Here is a 23,187-nt window from a genome sequence, read left to right as displayed (position 1 = left end):
CCCCTCCTCTGCCGAGGCCACACCGAGCTGTCGACGTCATTTCTCTTCACGTCACCTGTGAGCCGCTGTTTTCAAAACACATTTCACTGCCACGCAGTGTGCGCATGTGTTTAGCCTAAAAACAAAATTTGAATGCAACATCGTTTTAGGTAAAAATACGCCCTGAGAAGATTTTCCGTAGTGTATATTCCCTATTTGACAATGGTTGTATGCTTGTCTGTCTATTGCAACAGCGTCCTTGTAGTTTACAATCCCTCCAACAGGTTCACTCTTAGGTTAGCTTGGAAGTTCTTATTCATTGTTCCTTCTGCCCTCTCACTCTTGCAGACAGCAGGGGTTAAAGACAGCAGATGTTCGACTGCAAGGGTGTGTGCGTCTACAAGTGTGTACGCCTGTGTTAGACAATGAGTGGAAGCACCCCGCACTATAAACAGCGGGAAGACGACTGAAGGTATCAGATGTCTTCAGAGAGCTGTTACTCCCTCCACCCATTGTTCTCACAAGGAGGGCCTTTTTCCACCTGAATTTGTGTTTTTTGTAGGAGTGTGGCGTAGTATTTGCATGTAATTATGTTGTTTCGGGAGAAATTGTCACAGAAGGTCTGACATGGGTGTGAATGTACTCAACTTCTCCTGTTATTGAGACCCAACAGCAATCAAATCATATGCAAAATAGTGAGAGACAGTTTTGCCTAGCAGTCTTAGCTTTAGGTACAAGACTTGCACAATCAAGAGTTGTTCCATGCACTTCTCACACCCATACCTAGGGGCAATTTAGTGTCCAATTAGCCTACCATTGATGTTTTTGGAATGTGGGAGGAAACCAGAGTACCCAGAAGAAACCCATGCAGGCCCAAGGAGAACATGCAAACTCCACACAGGTGCATATGACCTGGATTTGAACCCAGAACCCCAGAGCTGTGAGGCCGATGTGCTTGCCCCACCGAGTCGTTTGGACATTGTGTTACATATTAAAAAAAAGAGTAATGTTAAGATGAAAATATACACCCTTTATTGTCTTTAGAAAATAATTATTAAACTAATTTTAGGACTGTAACATGTTCTATAAAAGCTGGCATATGTGGTAAAAAAGGCCAAAAATTTTGAGAAAGGATCATCAAACATCTGTTTGAATGATGTTTTATTGCTTTGATGAAACTGACGTGCCCATTCACCATCTGCGAACGGTTTTGCAAAATTTGCAGTAGTAGTTTGGAGATGCAATTTATTTCTCAAATCTATTTTTCCGCTCCTTTAATTTCTCCTGAAGTAATGCAATCACACTTTTTGTCTTTCATAACTTGGCACGGTGGCTGCAAATGTAGCATGTCCTATCTGGAAATGTCTTTCCACATTACTCTTTTTGTCATTTCACAACTTCTCGCTACAAAAGCAAACATTCAGGTAATCCTTTCGCATTGGCAATGAATGCAAATCAGTTGGCCCTAGAAACGTGGAATCCTCAGTTTTCCTCAGTTATTTTTCCCTCGTCCCCTTCAGGCCTATCACAGTTTGTTTACAATAGCTACCTGCTTAGCATCCTGCACCAGCGACTAGAAACGTGTGTTACAGGCTCTGCCGCAAATCTTTGTTGACAGAAATGTCTAAATTGAATATCTATTCTACACATCTTCCAGCATTGAAAAATATTAAGTAATATTTCTGTTATGCAAATGACCGTCCCAACATATGAAGTTACCAAATGCAAAACGTAAATGCATTTCCTGTATCAGATATTTTATTTTGGAATTGGCAACATTCTGGCCTGCTTTACTTCCACTTGGAGCTTCCCACAACAACAGCAATGTTGACTGAGATTGCAAGGCAAAACAGGCCTGCTGTAACCCACCTAATAGCATTGAACTATTGAAGCAGAAGGAAAAATGAAAAGGATGGTCTCTCTGTACTGAACGATGAGATGGAAAGGCTGTTAGTCCTTTGGAGTTCTATTTAATGGGAAGCTCTTTTGAATTCATAATTTAAATGTTTAGATGTGTGTTTATGTGCTGACATACCTGTCAACCTGGGCCAATTGCTCCCCGTATTAATGATTGCAATTCCCCTTATTAAGCGATACTAAACCGTACAAACACAACGCAGCACTTATTTACTCACATAGTGCGCACTTTAAAGTCTAAAATTTTCCCAAACAGTCGGTATGGCTTTTCTGTGCACTAAATTTAAGATTCTGTCGATATCGCTGTATGACGCTGACAGCTTGACTGTCTGGGTACATTGCTTGCTATATTTATATACTGAAAAGGCAGAAGTGACTGACAAATTTTAAAAAAATATTGCTCTGACCTCCTTTTACACTTGTTCTTCAATTTTAATATTTTTCTTAAAAAATGCAGTAAGATGGACAGCACTCTAAAAATGTTGACTTTCAAAACTAACCCCTTACCTTTTGGAACCATTCTCCAAACACACACACGTACAATAAATAGTATATTGTATACTTTAACCCACTTTTAAGTATTTGTATTCACCAGTGGATACTGTATGTAAAACCTTAGTGCATATTGAATCATCTGTGCAGTACAAAAAACAGTGTACTGCATAAATGATTCCGGCATAATGTATTTTTCAAGATTTGTTCACCCATTGAAATTTGAGTAGCCGAGAGGCAACGTAGTGCACTGTGACGTGTAACACATGACATAAAGATTTGAAAAAGTCACGTTTAACTGATTTACTAATACCTTGCATGTGTAATTTGAGCTTGACCTAAAATCTTTTTCGGAGGTCACAAGGAGGAGTCATGCCCGATCGCCTTTGGCAAAACTCCTTTCAACTAAAAGTTTTGTCAGCTATGACAAATGATGCTTGCTTGTGGAAGAGAAATATTGCCATGTTTTTTTCTCAAAGGCTATTTTAAGCAGCAGGCAAATTAAATCTATCAAAGCATTGCTTTTAAGTACTTCTTTGCTTCCCTAAATCCAGTGAATTGATTGATTTATTTTCAATTGTATGATCGTGGCAGCACAGGGGATGTGTGTTCAAGTCTACCTCCCGGTTCTGAGATCACACACAGGTTCTAGCCTTCCTCTGTGGAGTTTGAGTGGCTTTGCTGAGCCTGCGTGGGTTTTCTTTGGGTGCTCTGGTTTTATCCGGCATTCCCAAACATGCATGCCTGAGGGAACATTCCAAATATTCACTATAAACCTAACAATGGAGTCTGCCTGCAGTGTTTTATAATTATATTAAAGTATAATTATTGATGAATCTAACATTTCGCAACAATAGATTTTTCCCCTTCATCTTGATGCAGTAAAGTCCAACTTCTAATATGCATGAAAGACATAGACAAAAATGTTTGGTTTGGTACACAAAATCTATAAATTTAGCATTATACTCCCATTCAATTCATTTTTTTTCATTATCGAAACCACATATCCCTGTCAGGGTCGCCTATCCCATTTGACTCTGGGTGATAGATGGACTACGGCTTAGACTGGTCAGCCGGAAAGACAGACAACCATTCACACTCACAATCGCGCCGCTACAGAGTTAGAATTAATCTGAGACTTCCCGCACCAATGTGAGGCGAAAGAACCACTACACCATCGATCTGATGGCCACTCCAATTTCATATCTGTTACAAATATCGATTTATGTGAGCACTGTTTGATTTGATTGTTCTGTTGTGTTTTGATATGGAGAGTCATAAAGAAGAAAATTCATAGCTGCCAAAACACTCAACATGAGCTGTGCATTGTAAAAGATTAAATAGCCAGATGGTCTTACGCTGAAGCGAGTTACATTCGCTGCTAAATGTGTCACTCATGCGTTTAACAGCATATACTGAAAAATATGTTTTTTTTTGTCTCAATGAATGATGGTTAAGTGTCAAATTATCTTTGGCAAATCTTGGCGCTCAATAGGGACCATCCCATCTTCATCCATTTCTTAGGACCACCACTAACCACCACATCCAAATTACACGAAACAATATCAAGATACAATAACATAATATAAAAGCGTACCCCTGTGCTATGTACATCATCCGGAGTAGTTCATAATCAATCAAATGAAATGCCAAATTTATAATAATTTAAAAATAAAGTACTGATAATTAAATGTAGAAATGTCTTCAGATTGGTATACCATATTTATACATATTGCTATTTTGCCTGTGCAACCAATTGAGAAGACCATCATTTAAAAAACAAACAAAAAACATGTCCACTCACATAAATATTAGTTCAAATATGCCCTCAAGTGATACTTTTCTTTGAGATACACACTAAGTCAGAGGGTCGGGACTTATTGGACAAAACAGCCCGACTCATTAGCCCTTGGACAGGCGTCAGGTTTGTCCAATTAGTCTCCACTCAGTTTAATTCTATGGGGGTCCAAGTAATATAGCTTTAAAAAGTACAGTATTTTGGGAGTCCGTAAAATAGCAAGAGCATTTAATTAATTTCAATAGAAAATGGGAAAAGTTATTTAAGATAAATTATCCAGTTACTAAAACAGTCACTGAAGTAAGTTCAACTCTTATCTCAAAGCATTATACTCTTTCTCATCTCGTTTTCTGAAACATTTTATCCTCATTAGGGTTGTGGGGGGTGCTGGAGTCTACCCCAGCTGACTCCGGGCCAGAGGCAGGGGACACCCTGAATCGGTGGCCAGGTGATCGCAGGGCACAAGGAGACGGACAACCATGCACACTCACACCCATACCTAGGGGTAATTCAAAGTGTCCAATCAGCCTATCATGCAAGTTTTTGGAATGGGGGAGGAAACCGGAGTACCCAGGTGGACTTGACCAGGATTTGAACCCAGGACCCCATAGCTGCGAGGCCGACACGCCAACCACTCGTTCCGCAGACACGCTAACCACTCGTTTCACCTGGCCTTCTCAAAGCATTACCGTTGGTCTAAATTAATCTGAAGAAAAAAAAACCAAATAAAATGGCAACACTTTCACTTTACTAACCTCTTATCAACCCATACTTAAAAAGCCAGTCATCATCAATAACAGTGGATGCCCAATTACAATCATGAAAACAATCATCTCCAATATCACTTACGAACTATCTCAAGGACTGGCTTCAGAAAAGTAGCCGTTCTGTTTATGATGCATGCTGTTTAACAGACCGCTTCAAAGGGGTAAATGTCCCATGGGTCACAACTTTTTACGTACTGCCAGTGAAGACAGAAACTGACAAGTATTTATAGTCGACCCAGTAAATAAACTGTAAACACGGTTGAACACTTTCCTTGATCATTTCTTCCACTGTTTTTTTTTTCAATGTAGATTTCCTGAAACTCCCAAACTCGTAGCCTTTAGTAATTTTGAGTACCTAATTTACGGGTAATAAATTAATATAAAAAAATGTTCATGGGTTGTGCTATAAAGTCACAAAAACATAGGTGGGCCCAGGAGGAGCCCATTAATTTTTTTGCGCTCCAAATTGTTGAACTTCTCTATAAACATGTTTTAAGGCACACTTTATATTATAATTATGTGACATTATTATTGACAGGGTGGTGAACAAGTAGTTTTCTCCCACATCCCAAAAACATGCAGGACAGGCTGGTTAAAAACTCTAAATTGGCCTTAGATCTCCTTGCCTCTGCGATTGTTGCCCATAGTTAGCTGGGATAGACTCCAGCACCCCCACGACCCTTGTGAGGATAAATGGTTCAGAAAATGAATGAATAGTAATAGTATACTCAATTCTTATGCATTATATTCAGTTATAAAACAGTCGAGTACAGATTCAAGATAAATATCCACAATAAGAAATGACGGTGTGATGTTATTAGTTGGTTTGTTCTCACCAATGTCAATCAAGTACTTGAGTTCAGATAAACCATTACTATGGCAACATCCTCACTAATCCTTCAGAGTCTGCCATTGTTTACCAGCTGGCACTTTGAGCACACGTGGGCAATGTATGTAGCGGACCATTAGACAATGCCAGTAGTGGCCGTTTCAGTTTTTGATTGACCACAATCAATCGTTTCAGTTTAAAATTTGGAATAATTATTTTGTCACTTCATTTATTTGTTTGGCTTTTTCTTCCAACTGATGTCAATATTTGGATGAAACCATAAATTCCTAATCCATATACATCTGAAACTTGAGATACGGGTGACCATTAGAAGTTTTTTGATGACCATTAGTCCACTACCTTCGCTGCCGTTGTGTTATGAACCTCCCATCAAATGTTATTTTAAAACATGGAATCATACTATAGAAACTGTACTTACAGTTACACACAAAGTACTAAATATTTTTTTGCTCTTGGAAGAACAACTACTATTTTTTGTCTATTTTTGCACTCTGCTGTAGAAGAGCACCACAATATACATTGGAATTGAAGCAAAGACGGTGGCAAAAACTAAAATATTTCACTTTTCCATTGTGCATGTTCGCCCTTTGCCTGCGTGGGTTCTCTGTGGTTACTCTGGTTTCCTCCCATATCCCCAAAACATGCATAGAGGGACTTTTCAACACTCTAAAATGTCTTTAGGCATGAGTGGGAGCGTGGGGTGACTGTTCATCTCAACGTGCCCTGCAATTGGATGGTAACCAATTACTGGCGATTCACATTTTGCTTGGATATGCTCCAGTGCCTCCTCGACCCTTCTGTGGATAAGCAATATGGAAAATTAATATTCCAATATTCTTTGTGTTTATCTACTAGAATAGATGGCTATCTATTTTATTTTATTTCAAATCATATGGGCCGCCAGCGAGTGGCTAGCACGTCAGCCGCACAGCTCTGGAGTCAAAGGTTCAATTCCATGTTGGTTTTCACTGTGTGGAGTTTGCATGTTCTCCCCAGGGTTGCATGGATTTTCTCCGGGTGCTCTGGTTTCTTTCCACACCCCAAAACTTGCAGGGTAAGCTGGTTGGACACTCTAAAATTGCCTCCAGGAATGATTATGAGAATGAATTGATGTCTGTCTTCTTGTGCCCTACGATTGACTGCCCATGGATTCAGGGTGTTCCCCTCCTGGTGCTCGAAGTTAGCTGGGATAGGCTCCAGCACCCCCCGTGACCCTTCTGAGGATAAGTCATAAGGAAAATGAATGAATGAAACCATATGTTTCTGGGTCAGACAAACCGTATACCAGGGGTCGGGAACCTTTTTGACGAAGAGAGTCATAAACAATTCATATTTTCAAATATTATTCCTTGAGAGCCATACTCAGAATTTAAAAGTAAAAATACATGAAAATGTGAGCATTTATTATTCATTTCACCACTTTAAAAGTAAAAATAAGTCTGAAATCTTTTGAGAACATTGTTTCACTGTTGCTAATCAATGAGTATCAATGAGAGGATGCATGCAGAAGAGTCTAATGAAATTATGATTTTAAAAAGGTGCGAGAGATAATTTCGGCGCCACAGTGATGCTCCCATTGGTGTGTCCGGAACTTCACCAGCGGTTCCCATATTTTACCACATAGTTTCTCAGAGAGCCATATACACCCATCAAAAGAGCTACATATGGCTTCCGAGCCATAGGTTCCCTACCCCTGCCGTATACCGTTCATTCATTCATCTTCCATTGCACTTATCTTCACAAGGGTCGCGGGGAATGCAGGAGCCTATTTCAGCCAACGACGGGCAACAGAAAGGGGACACCCTGAATTGGTTGCCAGCCAATTAACAGACCACAAACGAACAACCAATCACACCGCCACCAAGTGAGAATCACAATATACGTAATTATAATAAGAGACTTCCCGCACCAGGGTCACTCAGGTGGCCGTATACCCTTTCATTTCAATAGAAAATTCCAAGGATGGTAACCAATTCATTCACTTTCTATCTAAAGATGTCACCATTTACAATTATTACATGCCCATTATTTGATTCATTGGCTATTTCCCAATCTAACTTGTCATAAAAATGTTCACAAAGGGGATCTGTGGTACTCCTGGAGGCTCTGTAGTCAGATGACGTGACCAGAGGGATGGCAGGCCTGCTTGGCTCCCTGATCCTTTTAGGAGCTTTTAGATCAATTCGTGTCTTCTTCTTGCGTACACAAAGAACTGCATTGCCGAGTCCAGAGCATGTTCCACATTCAGTTACTCGATGTACAGAGATGTCGAGGAGCTAGTGTACCGCACAACAAGCATAAGGTCCTGTTGGTATCTACTTTGGTGTTGATGCGGTGGTTGTTTGTCAGCAAGAAGTGAAAATCAGGGAGAAGGTATACGCTGTTTGTTTTGGGGTACCACATCGTCATTAGATGATTGTATTCTTGTTTTGTTTTTGTTGTGTGCCTTCAACATTGCCAAACTCATCTTTATCCCAATTGGGTATTTTTTCTCTCCAAATTTGGCAGTACTTGTTTCCTCAGTGGTAACAGACTGGTGCTACTCATTGATGCTGTTATTCAGAGATAAACTGAAAAACAACTGGCAGTTTGTTTCCAACCCTAAAAACTAAAAAATTTAGGTGATCAGCTCGCACACTTAAATGTAACATTAATGTGCACTACATTTAATTGGCTTTTTATGTCCATCTGAATTATTTGGGAAACAAGTCCTGTTTAAGGAAAAAGTACCTGCATCAAGTCCATCCAATGGAAGTAATAATGTATACGTTGACAAAACAAATACCTTAATTATTTCTGATGTATAATATTGGAGTAAAATGTAAATAAAGGCATTATTCCTAGGGAGTGACCACCGGACGTGGGAGTAATGCTGTTATTATTTGAGCCAATCAAACGTATGTATCCAAAATTGAACACCCTGCCTCATTAGGGCATTTATACCCTTTGGCCTTGGTATAACTGACCTCACAAAATGACTGCAGCATAATATTTTTGGTTTGAACATTATTTTCTCCATGATCAGGAGACTAGGAAATTTTCAATCTGCAAAGTTAAAGACTTTGAGCAGTCATCTTTTACTTTAATGTTATTCATACCAGGTGTCTCTTTCCGTTTAAGCTGAATTAGGTCAGAGTGATTAAGGAAAGAGATTGAATTGTGTTCACTTGAGCCAGTAGTACACTGGATTGAAGGAATAGACACGTGCTGATGAATGAGGCCAATGAAAGTGAAGGACGAGTAGAACAGCAATTGCGTTGGGTAGTAGGTAGCAGCGCATAGGGAAGGCATTATAACAAACTGAAAAAATAGAAATACAGTTAGGCCTCATACGTATGGGAGATGGCTGTTTCTGACAAGGCTGTTCATTAGAATTCTAGATGTTAAGGATGTATTACATGGGATAAAATTGAGGAGCCACATAATCAAGTTAGCAAGAATGCTAGATTGAGGGCAAAACTGAATATTTTTGAGCAACATTATACACTCCATGCCTAATAAATAGTACTGACTAGGTCAAAAGAGCTGAATTGTGTGTTCGATCTAGAGAAAGTGTATCCAGAGAAAAACTGCAATCATTCATTAGAAAGCTTGGTGTGGCATTCCCATGTTTGTAATGAAATTGTGATCTGCAGTTAAAGCAGGGCAAAGGCAGTATATATTATATGTGCATGAGTGATAGTGGTGGATTAAAATACATTTGCTGTCTGTCATCTTTAAAGGTAGCAATAACCTAGTGTCAAAGGGTTTCACACAGGTTACAAGTTGACAGAAAATAACAACGATGCTTCAGCATGACATTTATTGCATTACCTTTGTTGTTTGTGGCGCCCCAAACCGGAAAATGCATTGCATCTTTTTTTTTTTTTTTTTTATAACCGCGTTGATAGTGGTCTTCTGCAATCTTTAAGATGTTCTTTGGGATTCAAGGAGTGGAAAGAAACTGCATGTTGCTAGCTTCATAAAGCTTGCATGTGTTTTCCGGCATGTTGGCCTTACATTTTTAATCTGATATTTCAGTTAGGGAGGCAGCGTTCCAGTTCTTCAGCTCGGAAAGGTCTGTGTCGTCATGTCATGTCAGGATCATTTTCATAATATTTATGCTCTGCAACCAGCTTTTCTCAAGTAAAGCAGCGTTATTGTCACATTTTTATGTGGACATAGCAAAGGCCTAATCCTTTTTTTTAAATCCTCCTTATAATTATTATAGTGTAGTCATCCTACATTGCATTCATGTGAGAATTCTCTACCCTACTTATGTCTACTGATCCCCAAGGAAACAGCAAGACACAAAACAAGTAGTTAGACGATCAGAACTGGCATCACGAGTGTGGCTCAGTCACACTTTTATCAAACTAAAAGAAAGATCACAAGTGCTGTTTTGTAGGCAAGCCTCAGTGTTTCAGCACATAATGAGAGCTCATCAACTAAGTCTGGATGAAGCCAGAAATCCATGCATTGCTTAAATGAGTCAGTTCTTATTCAGTTGTTTCTCTGAAAATAAACAATATTATACTCAGCAAATGTTAAATTTGTTTGTCATACTGTGAACCAGTGTAACTTAAAGTCTTACTTTAATGGATTTTTACACTATTTTAATTATAACATCTTTTGAGAGTATTAAAAATAAATGATCAAAACTCACACAGGCCAATAACTATCAAAATGATACAAAACAGCCTTTATGTAACATTGCCATCAGCTTTCTTAAAAAAACAACAATCTCACAAGAGAGAGGCAGAGGGTGTATGCCTCATCAGTACTTAACATGGAATACGATTCTGAAAGTGGATCAGAGGAAGGCAGACCCGATAAACATATTAGAGATTTTACCATATAGTTCAAACTGGGCTCCATTCACTTTGATAGATAGCTAAAGTGCTGCCAAATAATGAAACTAAATGGAAAAGGACGTAATACACGAAGACACCATACACCAGTAACGTTACTCGGTAATAACTGTAGTTTTCCTGGCCTCAAGCGAAATGGGGTAAAACAGTTTTTTTCTTTTCTTTTTTTTTTTCTTTGCTTTTTATATTTTACAAAGAAAAGAACTATGGCTTGTGGCTCATCGAAGTCCAATCTAGAGATTTATTTCAAGTACCCACTTTCTCCTTCCGTACATATACACTTTATAGGGAGCTTTTAAGCAGAATGCATTAAAATTCAGGGTATAGTAGGATTTTTTTGTGTTTTATACGTGAGATAGTCTTAAGAAAAAGCCTTGTGGTTTGTAGTTGTCAATAATCTACAACATGAGCACAGCAGAATTATTCATTTACATTGGGGAATATCCCGAAATAACAACTCCACTCCCGCATCAGGAGATGGCTTCATTAGAGCTCATCTTGCCTGTGAAGCATCTCCCACTATGGGACCACCCAGTCCTTCCAGTCCAACTTCCAGACTTTCATCTCGTGCCAGTGAGGTGGATACAAAGGGGTCAAATGAGCCTTCATGTTTTTATTTATTTATTTTTTAGTTTTATATAAGGGTTTTGTTTCTTTTTGACTATCTGTCTTTGCTATTAAATGCCATCAAATTAAATCAACACATATAAGCACATTCAAAGAGATGATTGATGAAGTTAACACTTGGTCAAGTCAAAGTCTGCCACTTTTCAGGATGAGCTGCTGTTAACTGAGCCTGTCATGAATGCTGAGTACATTCTGTTTGTGTGCGTATCCATACGTCAGTAATGGCCACTAAAGGTTCATTACACCCCATGGCCTCCTATCTCATTTCACAACAGCCCTTGCATGTCTCCCTTTTTACGCAAGTTGTTAGTTTGTCCTAAGGCAACGAACAAAGCATACTGAATTGTAGAATGCTGTTTTTATTTTTAACAAGTTCAAATTGAACTACAACCACCCGGGTCTCTAATTATTTCGTTAACCCAGAGACATCCTATGAACACCCGAAGAGTGTTTAGTTTATACTCTCTACTGGCTAATTCAGAGTTTACAGGCTTAGTCGTAGGCACGCATCATAGTTTATTTGCCTTTCTTATATCGAGTAAGATCTTTTTTTTTAAATGTGAATATCCGCATTTATTGAAAAAACAGTAAAGATTTTCTCCAATTAAAATGGGTGTATATTGATTCAATTTCATTTTTAAAACAGGCGGCAAAAGTAAAAATTCTGTTAATTTCTTTATCCAAAAATTCAAATTGTATTCAAAGTTCATATTAGAAAGAAAAATGAAGTCAAACCACATTTGAGGGCCACATATACTGACCTTGTCTTAGTTAGGCCACACTGAAGAGCTTTCATCATTTTCAACTTCATAAGAGTGTCAAAGTCATATCATGAACAATCAGCTTACACTCAGAACCATGAGCCTCGTTTATGTAATCATAACATCCACACTCACCAATTGGAAATGTCTCTACTGTAAAACAAGTTTAAGATGTCCTCGCCGCTTGGGGTGATTTTTATTATATCAGCAGATTTAGCTGGCTGACATTTCCAATGATGTTATGAGCCAAATCTGCATTTCTTACATGGTTTCCCTTATCATTTATTTGCAATAGGAGCGGATTAAAAAGTCAAATGCCAAACAATAATATCTCGTCACTTCGCAGAGCAGATTCACCACATTGCAACTTGGATTCACCAAATATTTACAAAAAGTTTATAGTGTAGGAACAATAATACAATGGTATAAAAAGGCAAGCCTCAATTGGAGAGTATTTCCCTAGCCAGTAGGGGGGTTGTCTACCTTAGGGAGTTAAATAGTAATACAGAGTGGGTTTTAAAGGCTCTTTAAAACAAAACAAAAAAAATATTAAATAGACATCATAACACTCCCTACATGGCAGTTATTCACCTTTTGCGGCAGGTCTTGGAACCTATTAACCTTGATAAACAAGATACATTACTGTGTACCATTTACCTCAACATTTATCATCAGGATACCTCACTAATTTAATTTAATTGTCTTCAGGTACAACTCGCGCCCCCCGAGACGGAGAGGTCCAAGGCGTGGATTACAATTTCCTGTCAGCGGAAGAATTCGTCGAACTTGAAGAGAGCGGCACACTGCTTGAAATTGGAACGTATGAGGGTGAGAACAATAATGATGACGGACATTCTGTGACTTGGGCAGGTGTTCTGATACATCACAGTAAAAAATACCACAACAATAATCCAAATGAATGTTCCCTACATGCAGGTGGGCTGCAAAATTGGACAGTTGATTCAGATTAGACATGATTGCAGGACCGGTGTCACGTCACAGCTGCCCCTCACTCTGATTAGGACTGTGTTTTTGCGTGCTCTAAATCTCATACTTACACAAACCTGTGTGCATGTATAAATATAGCACTTGGGAGGGGAGATGTGTGTATATGTTTGTCTCTGTGGAAGCCTCTGTAATAGTGTGTCTGTGGGCCTGGAAGAGAGAATGTTACAACACTAATCTGCTTGGCAGCAGTCCGCAATTCTGTGTTGGCACGTTTAAACCTTTCACACACACCGTGTCACAAACCTGTCCACACGAGTGTGTGACTAGCAAACTGAGGAAGACTGCCTTCATTCTTTCATTATTTGAGCCGCTTATCGTCACATAACTGGGCTGTCCTGTTCCTGCCATTTGTACATTTTAAAATTTCAATATACTATTTTTATGGTAAATAATAACAAAAACTAATACTACTTTTTGTTACTGTTTGACATGATGAATTCTTTCATGAATTAACATCCACAGCAGATTTATGGGGAGTCACGCTATGTTCATTGAAGCAAAAATGAAGTTTAATAAGAAAAGAACACAATCCCCTGCTGTATAACTCAGAGAAACGCTGTATATTATACACAATCTGAGGCTTGTATCTAAAAAAATGCTGTGTCAATATAGTACATTGAAATCTCAGGATTATCAAGCAATTACAAAGTGAGGGTGAGGACAACATTGGACTTTTGTGAAGTGGCCTTCTCTGAACCCTGATCAGAATCTCATTCTGTCCAAATTTTACTCACCACTATGCAAATGGTATCATTTAAACATACACACTACAGAGCGCATTATGTTATTTTCTGCTTTGTTTTCCTCTGCTGCCTGTTTTCAGGTCGGAATGGCAAATGATCATCATTACTCAAATGCACAACCGAGATTGAAATACGCATAATGGTTTGATCAAATTTAACATATGTTCTAATTGTCGTCTTAGCGCTGGCAGTATCCTCATGTATTCGTCGGACCAAATTAGCCTATTGCCATTCCTGATAAGATGACCATAAATCATTGTATCCATGGAAAGAGTTAATTCAAATTTTCCCTGGTTACAGGAAAGACAATTGCAAACATGTTGAATCCATCCGTCTTAGTGCAAATAATACATATCCGATAAAACGTTGTGAAATGTTCTGCAAGCCTTTTACGGTCTGTTTGTAAGCCCCAGCTTGCTATCACCTTCTCCTTTTCCCTCTCAAGCATGCTAATGTCCTCCTTGTTGCCAAGGTAACTATTATGGGACCCCCAAGCCACCCAGGCAGCCCATCATTGGGACAGTGATTCTCGGCGATGCAAGCTCCCAACAGTCCACCCCGAAACGCACCAAGTCCTACAATGACATGCAAAGCGTCCGAGTAGTGCCTGCTGACGATGACGATGACGATCAGGCCTCGGAAATGAACAACACTTTCACAGGTAAGAGCACCACATTGCATTTCTTGCTTCATTGTTCCATTTTTTTTCACAACCTCCGAGTGGAGCCTATTTTCCCTGTACTTTATTAGAGTGTGTGCATATGAGATGTGAATGTTCGACATCAGGAACACATTTGGAGGGTTATAATGTGTGTGTAACCGTGATTGTCCAGGTCTGGTGGTTAAATCGGGTCTTTGTCAGGCTGTTTTACTTCCAAACACTGCCATCTGCCTGCAAGGAGGCAAGAAATCTCCTCCAGGCTTATTTTTTTTTAGGTTTTCTTTTTGACACATTTCCAATTTTCTTATGAAATACAATGGAATTGTCATAAAACTGCAGTTATCTATGATACAATTGCCTGAATATGACTCTTTTTTTTTTAAATTTGTTTTGTTGTTTTAGCTTTGGCACCCAATGATGCACTCAGCTGTTGGCAAAAAAAATTGCCTTGAGTGCCTTTGTTCACATTATTGGTTAATCTGATTTTATTTTAATTCCTAAGCAAGTTTGACACCCTCTCCCAGTTAGACACTTATTAATTGGTGTGAAAGAAAATAGTATTGATTTTTCATTCAGCATACACATCCATGGCATTTGAACGTGGAGTAAGAACTTGATTTTCCTGATTTGATCATTTAACTCACTACTTCCCATTGTTGAGAATAGGTGTCAATCACATTTTACAATAGGGAAAGAATAGTTGGTCATTGATCTCATTAAGATTCGAAAACATATATATACTGCCGCACCACTGAAGTCAGTGATGGACCATTTCACTTACGAGATCATCTCAGTTGTGAATACACATCAACATTTCTTGAGTAATTTTAATGAAATCAACAGTTAATTTTCACTTTACAAGCAGTAAATGTATTTTACTGAATTGTCCCTGTCAAGTTCTTTAAAGATCTTGACAGTGTTCTTTGAGGTTTTCCGACCTCTCTTGATACTGCGTGTTTGTGCCCTTCCTGTGTCCACTTGCCAGGCTGCCAAAATGCTGCATTCACATTTGATCAGGCCTGAAAGGAGCTCGGAAGTATTGGTGGCACTCTGCTGGGCCAGAGCTGGGAAAATGAGTGGGGGCAGGGGCTGGGAAAGCTAGCGTATGTTGAATGAAGCTTAAGGGTTGAGAAAATGAGTGTGTAGGGGTCAAAAACTGTTTTAGAAAGACTGTTAGTAGGAAAAATTTGCATATTCCTGGGGTCCTTTCAGTGCAATATGAATGAGAAGAGGCTGGATTAGTTGCATTATATACAGCGTTTCTTTTCGGTCTTAATGAAATATAAACGTGTCTGTTTTTTTTCTTCTTCTTTGTTCTTGTTCCTTGTCATGCTCGTTTTGTTACCCAGGGTCCTTAGTGCGTAGTCTCTTCCCCTCTCCTTTGTTGTGCACAGGTAACTCTAATGACCAGGATGAGAGCCGTGGCGGCATCCTCAGGCCGTACCTCGCACGTGACAACGCTCCTTCCTGTGGCCTGAACAATGCGGCCATCTCCACAGCTGACAGTGGGCAGCAGACCTTGGCAGAGCCCCAGGTCTCCCCGGAAGATTCATTGGGGGTGCTGCCGGAAAACTGGGAGATGGCGTACACTGAGAATGGAGAACTTTATTTCATAGAGTATGTATTATACCCGCGTAAAGTGGATTCTTATTTTTATCATGTGTCAGCTGATAGGTTTGAAACTCATTTATTCATATTCTGAATTGCTTTATCCTCACAAGGGGGGTGCTGGAGCCTAACCCAGCTGACTTCGGGACAGAGGCGGGGGACACCCTGAATCGGAGATCAGCTAATCGCAGTTCAAGTTTGAAATTGCTATGGTAATATCTAGTGGTGAACACACCTGGTGCAGATTTCTGGGATTGAATTTAATTCTATTTATTTTTTTACATGGCAAAAGGCCATAGTAAAGATCTTTCTATTTTCTAGTAGACCGGCTAATGGGGAGGGCGAGAACTTAAGACAAAATTGTGTGTGGGTGCATAACAGCAATTATTTATTATTACTGTTATCATTAGTAGTAGGAGGGCGATATTAAAAACGTTAATATTTTTTTACTCTGCTGGACCGGCATTAGGTAGCTCGTGGATTGGTGGTTGGGGACCACTGGTTTATTAAATGTGTAATAAACATAATAGTCAAAAGCATTTTGAGAGATAAAAATATCTTAAAAAACTTTACTTTGCTTTTACATCAAAAGCACATGGCTGAGCATTTAATGGACTATTTTAATTCAAATGACACTTATGCCATGAGAACCTGGCATCAGTATACCTTGACATTGTATACATGTTCATGTAGGCCACAATATATAGCATACAAATGTATTCTGCACGATCCAAATAGAATCATTTAATATTGTTAAAAACTAAAATAAAATAATTAAAATAAACAAAAACAGGAATAGATAGGCCGGCGGTTGAGTGGTCAGTGCTTCAGCCTCATTGTTCTAGGGTTGTGGGTTAGATTCCAAGTCGGTCCTCATTGAGTGGAGTTTGCATGTTCTCCCCGGGCTTTTTGTGGGCTTTTTCCACATACTCCAGTTTCCTCCTACCTTCTAAAAACATGCAGGGTAGGTTGATGGAGTGTGGGCGTTAATGGTTATCCGTCTCCTTGTGCCCTGCAACTGGCTAGCCAGCGATCCAGGGTCCCTTGTGCCCCCCAATCAACTGGGCTAGGCTCCAGCACCCCCTGTGACTCATGTGAGAATAAGCAGTTCAGAAAATGAATGAAAAAAATTAGGAGTATACTCTCGGTATCACAATTAAATTGTAAAATATTTTTTATATTTCATCTTAATTGGCACATAGCTTGCAAATCACAACAATAAATGTCCATTTAATTTAAACCTGGGGGATTGCCTTTGAATTCTCCTGTTTCAGTGGCATTTAAGGTACAAGATGTCCAATCCATTTTGACTGGGAAGGTCAGCAGTGATCATTCGCTGCCAGTCTATCCTAGTTCAATGAGTGCCCTGTGTATTGGCATATATTTGTTCTTATCTCTTCCTTTCGTCTAATTAAATGGGTTTGGATACAGAAGATGTTTTAGTTAAGAGGCTTTTTTTTTAAAACTTCTTTTTATTTTTTCTTCTTTTAGCCACAACACAAAAACCACATCCTGGCTGGATCCCCGATGTCGAGACAAAGCCTGCAGGCCTTTGGATGAGTGTGATGATGACGGTAAGCTGCTTTATAATTTATTGGCTGTTTTTGTTTGTTTTATTTAATAGTCAAAAATAATTTAAATGTATTTGGTGAAACAAGCAAGAGGTTAAGTACTAAATGCAAGGTTATTGGTAAATAATGTTTACAGTGAGAAATTGCACCATCAAGTGGCAAAAACTAAAGTGTTGCGAGTTTCTAAGGGGTTTCTCTTTTCCCATTTTTCTTGTCTTTTCATTTTTTTATGTTATTTTATCTGGATCCCTTCCATTTACATCTCCTCTACTCCCATCATTTTCTTTTCTCCATTCTGTTTTCTATTTCATCCTGCTTTCACTTTGGAGAAGAGGGGATACATACGGAAGACCCGGAGAGTGATCTAGGTAGGATATTGCTGTTTTATATCATAGTGGCCACCAGAAGTGAATTTTGACTGAATACCATGGTTCATGAAGAGAGGGGGGAAAATATTTTGTTAGCCGATGCTCAAAGAAATGTATTTTGTATTTTTGCACAATATGTTTGATTTTCTTTGGGTGCTTTGCTTGGCAGTTTACATCACCTGAAGCCCAATAAACTTTAATTTCATCAACATTGGACTCTAGTTCAACTAGTCAACTCACATCTACATTTATTGTCAAACCAGTTAACTATGACATGGCTTCACATTGGTCGATTTATTATGATTTCTTATCTTTCATTTTGACTTTAAAAAATCACACTGCCCTATTTTGTGAGTTATTTTTACATAGATTATGAAATGGAAACGTTATGTTTATATATATATATATATATATATATATATATATATATATATATATATATATATATATATATATATATATATATATATATATATATATATATATATATATATATATATATATATATATATATATATATATATATATATATATATATATAAATAATATATAATTAAAAATCAGGTTGTGTAAATTAGTGTCACATTCATGAAGTTGTTTTCTATTTTTTAATCCTAAAAATTCAAATTTAAATCCTAAAATATATTGAAAATACTATATGTATATGTATATATATATATATATATATATATGTATATATATATATATATATATATATATATATATATATATATATATATATATATATATATATATATATATATATATATATATATATATATATATATATATATATATATATATATATATATATATATATATATATATATATATATATATATATATATATATACACATACATATACATATAGTATTTTCAATATATTTTAGGATTTAAATTTTAATTTTTAGGATTAAAAAATAGAAAACAACTTCATGAATGTGACACTAATTTACACAACCTGATTTTTAATTGGACGGAAAATAAGCAATAAGTTTCTCTGAAATATAATTGAAAGCTTAAGTTGTTCTTTTTGCCCTTGCTGCAAATATGAAGTAACAAAGATGAAAAAGTCCATCACAATTTAATGATTAAACACAGTGAGAAAAAAAGCCATTCCTGAAGCAACACTTGTGGATTATGACAGTATCCACTAATAGGTCTAGATTTATTTTTCCAATTTTTTAAATGGTATGCAACATGGCTGTACCTAAATGCCACATCAGCCTGAATCATAAGACAGTTTTTTCTCCATACAAATAATCTTTTTCCTCTGAACCATCATTGTGCTAATTTGATGTGAAATGTTTATGCTGCGGCTCCTTTATTTCAGAGCTGCCGCCAGGATGGGAGAGGATAGATGACCCGGTGTACGGAATTTACTATGTGGAGTAAGTTAATCACCTCATTGGCACGTCAGCTCATGGCCGTTCCGTTTTGTAAATACACTTTACTACACGTAGAAACGATATAGCTGTCAAATCTAATGAGCCTTTCCTCCTTCCTGTGTCAGTCATATAAACAGGAAGACCCAGTACGAGAACCCAGTAGTGGAGGCGCGGCGCCGAAAAATCCTGCAGGAGCAGCAGCCGCAGCCTCCAGAAGGTGAGCGGTACATTCGAGGTTGGTTTCCTGCCCATTTCTTTCTTTCTTTTCCTTTTTTTTTCTCCACTTCCCGTGAGAGTCTGATTGTTCACAACTCACTAGGGTTTAGGAGCTAAAATCTCCTAGGCATCCATCCATCTGCCAAATGAATCATTTCATTTATTGGACATATGTATTTACTTAATTAGAGCCATCCCAAACCCTGGTGTTGTCTGTGATGGTTTTAATTTGAGGGATTCAAATGCATGTGTCACGCATTTTCTATTTCTTTTCACATTCAATTAAATGGATTCTTGCTTTAGACTATGTTGACAATTTTTCATATATTTTATGAATATGCTCCATGTTCATATCATTTGGAATATTACGTACATGCACAGATTGTGACAGGTACAACTATAAAACTAATGGGATCCCAAAAAAGAGTTGTACTATCAACTATATCTATTTGTTTGAATAATGTGAATAATAATGCATTGGATTCATATAGCGCTTTCCAGTCGCTCAAATATGTTTATTTATTATTCCTTCCACAGTATGTAACGATAAGCAACTATTGTCGTAAATGTGCACCATTCTGACTGCCACCAACCCCAAACTTTTGCACTAAATTAAAAAAAGACTGCATCGCAATGAAATGTTTCTTAAATCGTCATCATCTTTTTTAGTTAAAAGAGCTGGTAAATACATATGATAAACAACACATGTTCAAAATATAGATTTTTTTTAACTGTGTTAATCCAAATTTATCATACAGCGAAATTATGTTGGATGTCAAAATCAGGTGCATTGTTATCAAATGGATTGCATGAACTGATTTGTTTTTGTCTTTCTCATGGTTGTCATGGAAATACAACTTATGGGACCGACCTGATGGGTTTTTCTTAACAGAGTGGATAGAGGAACACTCGTCAGCAGCAGCACCCCTGGTAAACTATGTTCCCAACCACCTTGAGACCTACAGGGACCCTCAAGTACCCCCAAGTCTACCTGCGGTTCCAACGGGGGCCAAACGTAAATGCTTAGTTTCATTATCATGTAGTGTTGCATTTGAAATGTCCTCCTCAACTACATATTTGATTTTTGAAACATTCCACAGGGGGGAAGCCCTTCTTTACCAGAAACCCAGCAGAGCTCAAAGGAACCTTTATAAACACCAAGTTGAAGAAAAGCCGTCGCGGCTTTGGCTTTACTGTAGTGGGAGGAGATGAGCCAGATGAGTTCCTGCAGATCAAAAGTCTGGTGTTGGATGGACCAGCAGCAGTGGATGGCAAAATGGAGACAGGTGGAGTTCATGTTTTCTATCAGTAGGAGGCAATGTGTTCTTTGCCAAGTGCTTCTCACTCAGCAAGAATGAATTACTGCAGGGGTTGGGAACCTTTTTGATAGAGAGACCCATAAACATTTCATACTTTTTCAAATATTATCCCTTGAGAGCCATACACAGAATTTAAAAGTAAACATATGTGTGAATTTTTTAAATTAATTTCACCAATTTTAAAGAAGAAAAAGTGCCCTATTGGTGAGTTTGGGTATCAATTCTCACTGACGGTTTCCACATTTTTAGCTCACAGGTGAGCAGAGAGCCATATGCACTCATCAAAAGAGCCACATATGGCTCCCGAACCATAAATTCCCTACCCCTGCATTACTGCAAATTAAATGTCAACAGTTTCAAACTTTTTATATCACCAGGATGTTTTTACACAATTGGTGAATTTAAAGGTTGTAGGTGACTTTAATTTAGGACGGCTTTATTTTGCAAAGGACAGTACCCCAAAAGCAAATTCTCTGATGAGGACTGTTTAGAGATAATTACTTAAAATCTTCATGCCCTGATTCTATTTTTGGTATTTTATATAGACTTCACACATTATTTTTATTTATGAACTTATTTGGTAACGGGAGTGAAGTCAAAGTTTGTTTTTGTTTCAATCCCAATAAAGAATAGGCTTTTCTTTCCCATTTTTACAGTAGTATTACCTAATTAACTATTATTGCCTGTTACTGTCAAAATGAAGTTGGTGTAAAATGCTAGTGGGCATATTTGTTTATTCTGGTAAATGTGTTATTTAGGCTAGAATAGTTCCCATTGAGTAATGCAATTAGTGCTCATCCCTTATTTGGTGACTTCAAATATTCCTCAAGATGCCAGCCAATACAATCTCTTTCTATGATTCACACCATTTTATGTGCTTTGATGCCATGTTGGATGGCAAATACTAGTATTGGCAAATGTGACAAAACGATAGTAAATGATTGCCATACATTTTGTCGCCTCTCTCGTTACTGTACTCAACTCTTAAGAGTGGAGTTTCCTTAGTCAATGACATATCTCGGCTAATAAAGGCAGCCAACAAGCCATGTGACAAATATCCCCACAACATAAACATATGGTGCATTAAAAAGATCAGTTATGACATTGGTATTGATGGTGATAGAAGTCCAATCCATTTGAACTGGGGGGAATTGAAAAATAGCGTAGGGTAGCATTCATGACAACGGTTTAAATGATAGTGTTTCAGTGCCAACTGAACACACTGTTGGCAAAGAATCAGTCCTGGACAAAGACAAACAAATAATGATATACTTTTTTTTCTTTTGCTAACTTTTCATCAAATAATGAAAATGACCCTGAATGGGTGCATACTGTTAATATGATATAAAACGGCTCCCATATGGTCATTTTTCTTCCAAAATCAATCACAGATTGCAGCAAAATCTTGGTCCCTACCGCAGTAAAAGTTGAATATATTATCTATATGTCCTTTTAACATGTACATTCTTTACAATGCAGGTGATGTCATCGTCAGTGTGAACGACACCATCGTACTGGGTTACACTCACGCTCAAGTGGTGAAGATCTTCCAATCCATCCCCATCGGCTCTATGGTGGATTTGGCCTTGTGCCGTGGTTACCCGCTGCCATTTGACCCCGATGACCCCAACACCAGTTTGGTCACCTCGGTGGCCATCGTGGACAAAGAGCCTATTATTGTCAACGGGCAGGAAACCTTTGACTCTCCTTCCAACCCGAGCGGACCGCTCAACGGCCAGAGAGAGCCGCGGGCGCACAGCCCGTCCGCTGATGTTCTGTCCAACAGCCTGCAGGGCTACAGCAGCGACGTAGTCACTCTGGCCTCGTCTATAGCCACCCAGCCCGAGCTCATCACCATCCACATGGAGAAGGGAGACAAAGGATTTGGCTTCACTATCGCAGATAGCCTGACAGGCGGCGGGCAGCGGGTCAAGCAGATCGTCGACTACCCACGTTGCCGGGGTCTCAAAGAGGGAGACATTTTGATGGAGGTTAACAAAAGAAATGTCCAGAACATGAGTCACAACCAGGTGGTGGACCTGCTGAGCAAATTGCCCCGAGGAAGTGAAGTCACAATGCTGGTGCAAAGAGGTATGTTTCGCCTTGTGATATATATCATTATATTGGAGCTGATGATAAATAGCTAAGGTGACTCAAATGAAAAGACGTAGTGAAAAAGCAAAAGGGAAATAATTGACGTGAGTAAATGTATGGGTGAATGGGTTTGAAAAGGAATGGTGAGGAGGCGATGGATGGCCTTTGG

General features: G+C 38.4%; 1 protein-coding gene across 12 annotated transcripts in view; it reads left to right on the top strand.

Moving 5' to 3' along the window:
• LOC144200340 (membrane-associated guanylate kinase, WW and PDZ domain-containing protein 1-like) overlaps nt 1–23,187 on the top strand; it is a 76,995-nt gene that overhangs the window by 26,307 nt on the left and 27,501 nt on the right. For 5 of the 12 annotated variants that reach the window (XM_077722716.1, XM_077722466.1, XM_077723096.1 and 2 more), the window contains 10 exons: nt 12,750–12,869; nt 14,265–14,453; nt 15,803–16,070; nt 17,553–17,635; nt 17,962–18,000; nt 19,335–19,392; nt 19,515–19,624; nt 20,498–20,620; nt 20,706–20,891; nt 22,404–23,015. In XM_077722716.1, coding sequence (XP_077578842.1) covers nt 12,750–12,869; nt 14,265–14,453; nt 15,803–16,070; nt 17,553–17,635; nt 17,962–18,000; nt 19,335–19,392; nt 19,515–19,624; nt 20,498–20,620; nt 20,706–20,891; nt 22,404–23,015 — 1,788 coding nt within the window. The remainder of the gene's footprint in view (nt 1–12,749; nt 12,870–14,264; nt 14,454–15,802; nt 16,071–17,552; nt 17,636–17,961; nt 18,001–19,334; nt 19,393–19,514; nt 19,625–20,497; nt 20,621–20,705; nt 20,892–22,403; nt 23,016–23,187) is intronic. The other 7 variants (XM_077722551.1, XM_077723333.1, XM_077723016.1 and 4 more) reach the window with 6 other exon arrangements.

This window comes from Stigmatopora nigra, chromosome 1 (assembly GCF_051989575.1).
Source record: "Stigmatopora nigra isolate UIUO_SnigA chromosome 1, RoL_Snig_1.1, whole genome shotgun sequence".
Taxonomy (NCBI): Eukaryota; Metazoa; Chordata; class Actinopteri; order Syngnathiformes; family Syngnathidae; genus Stigmatopora; species Stigmatopora nigra.
This window is presented reverse-complemented; position numbering and strand designations above follow the sequence as displayed.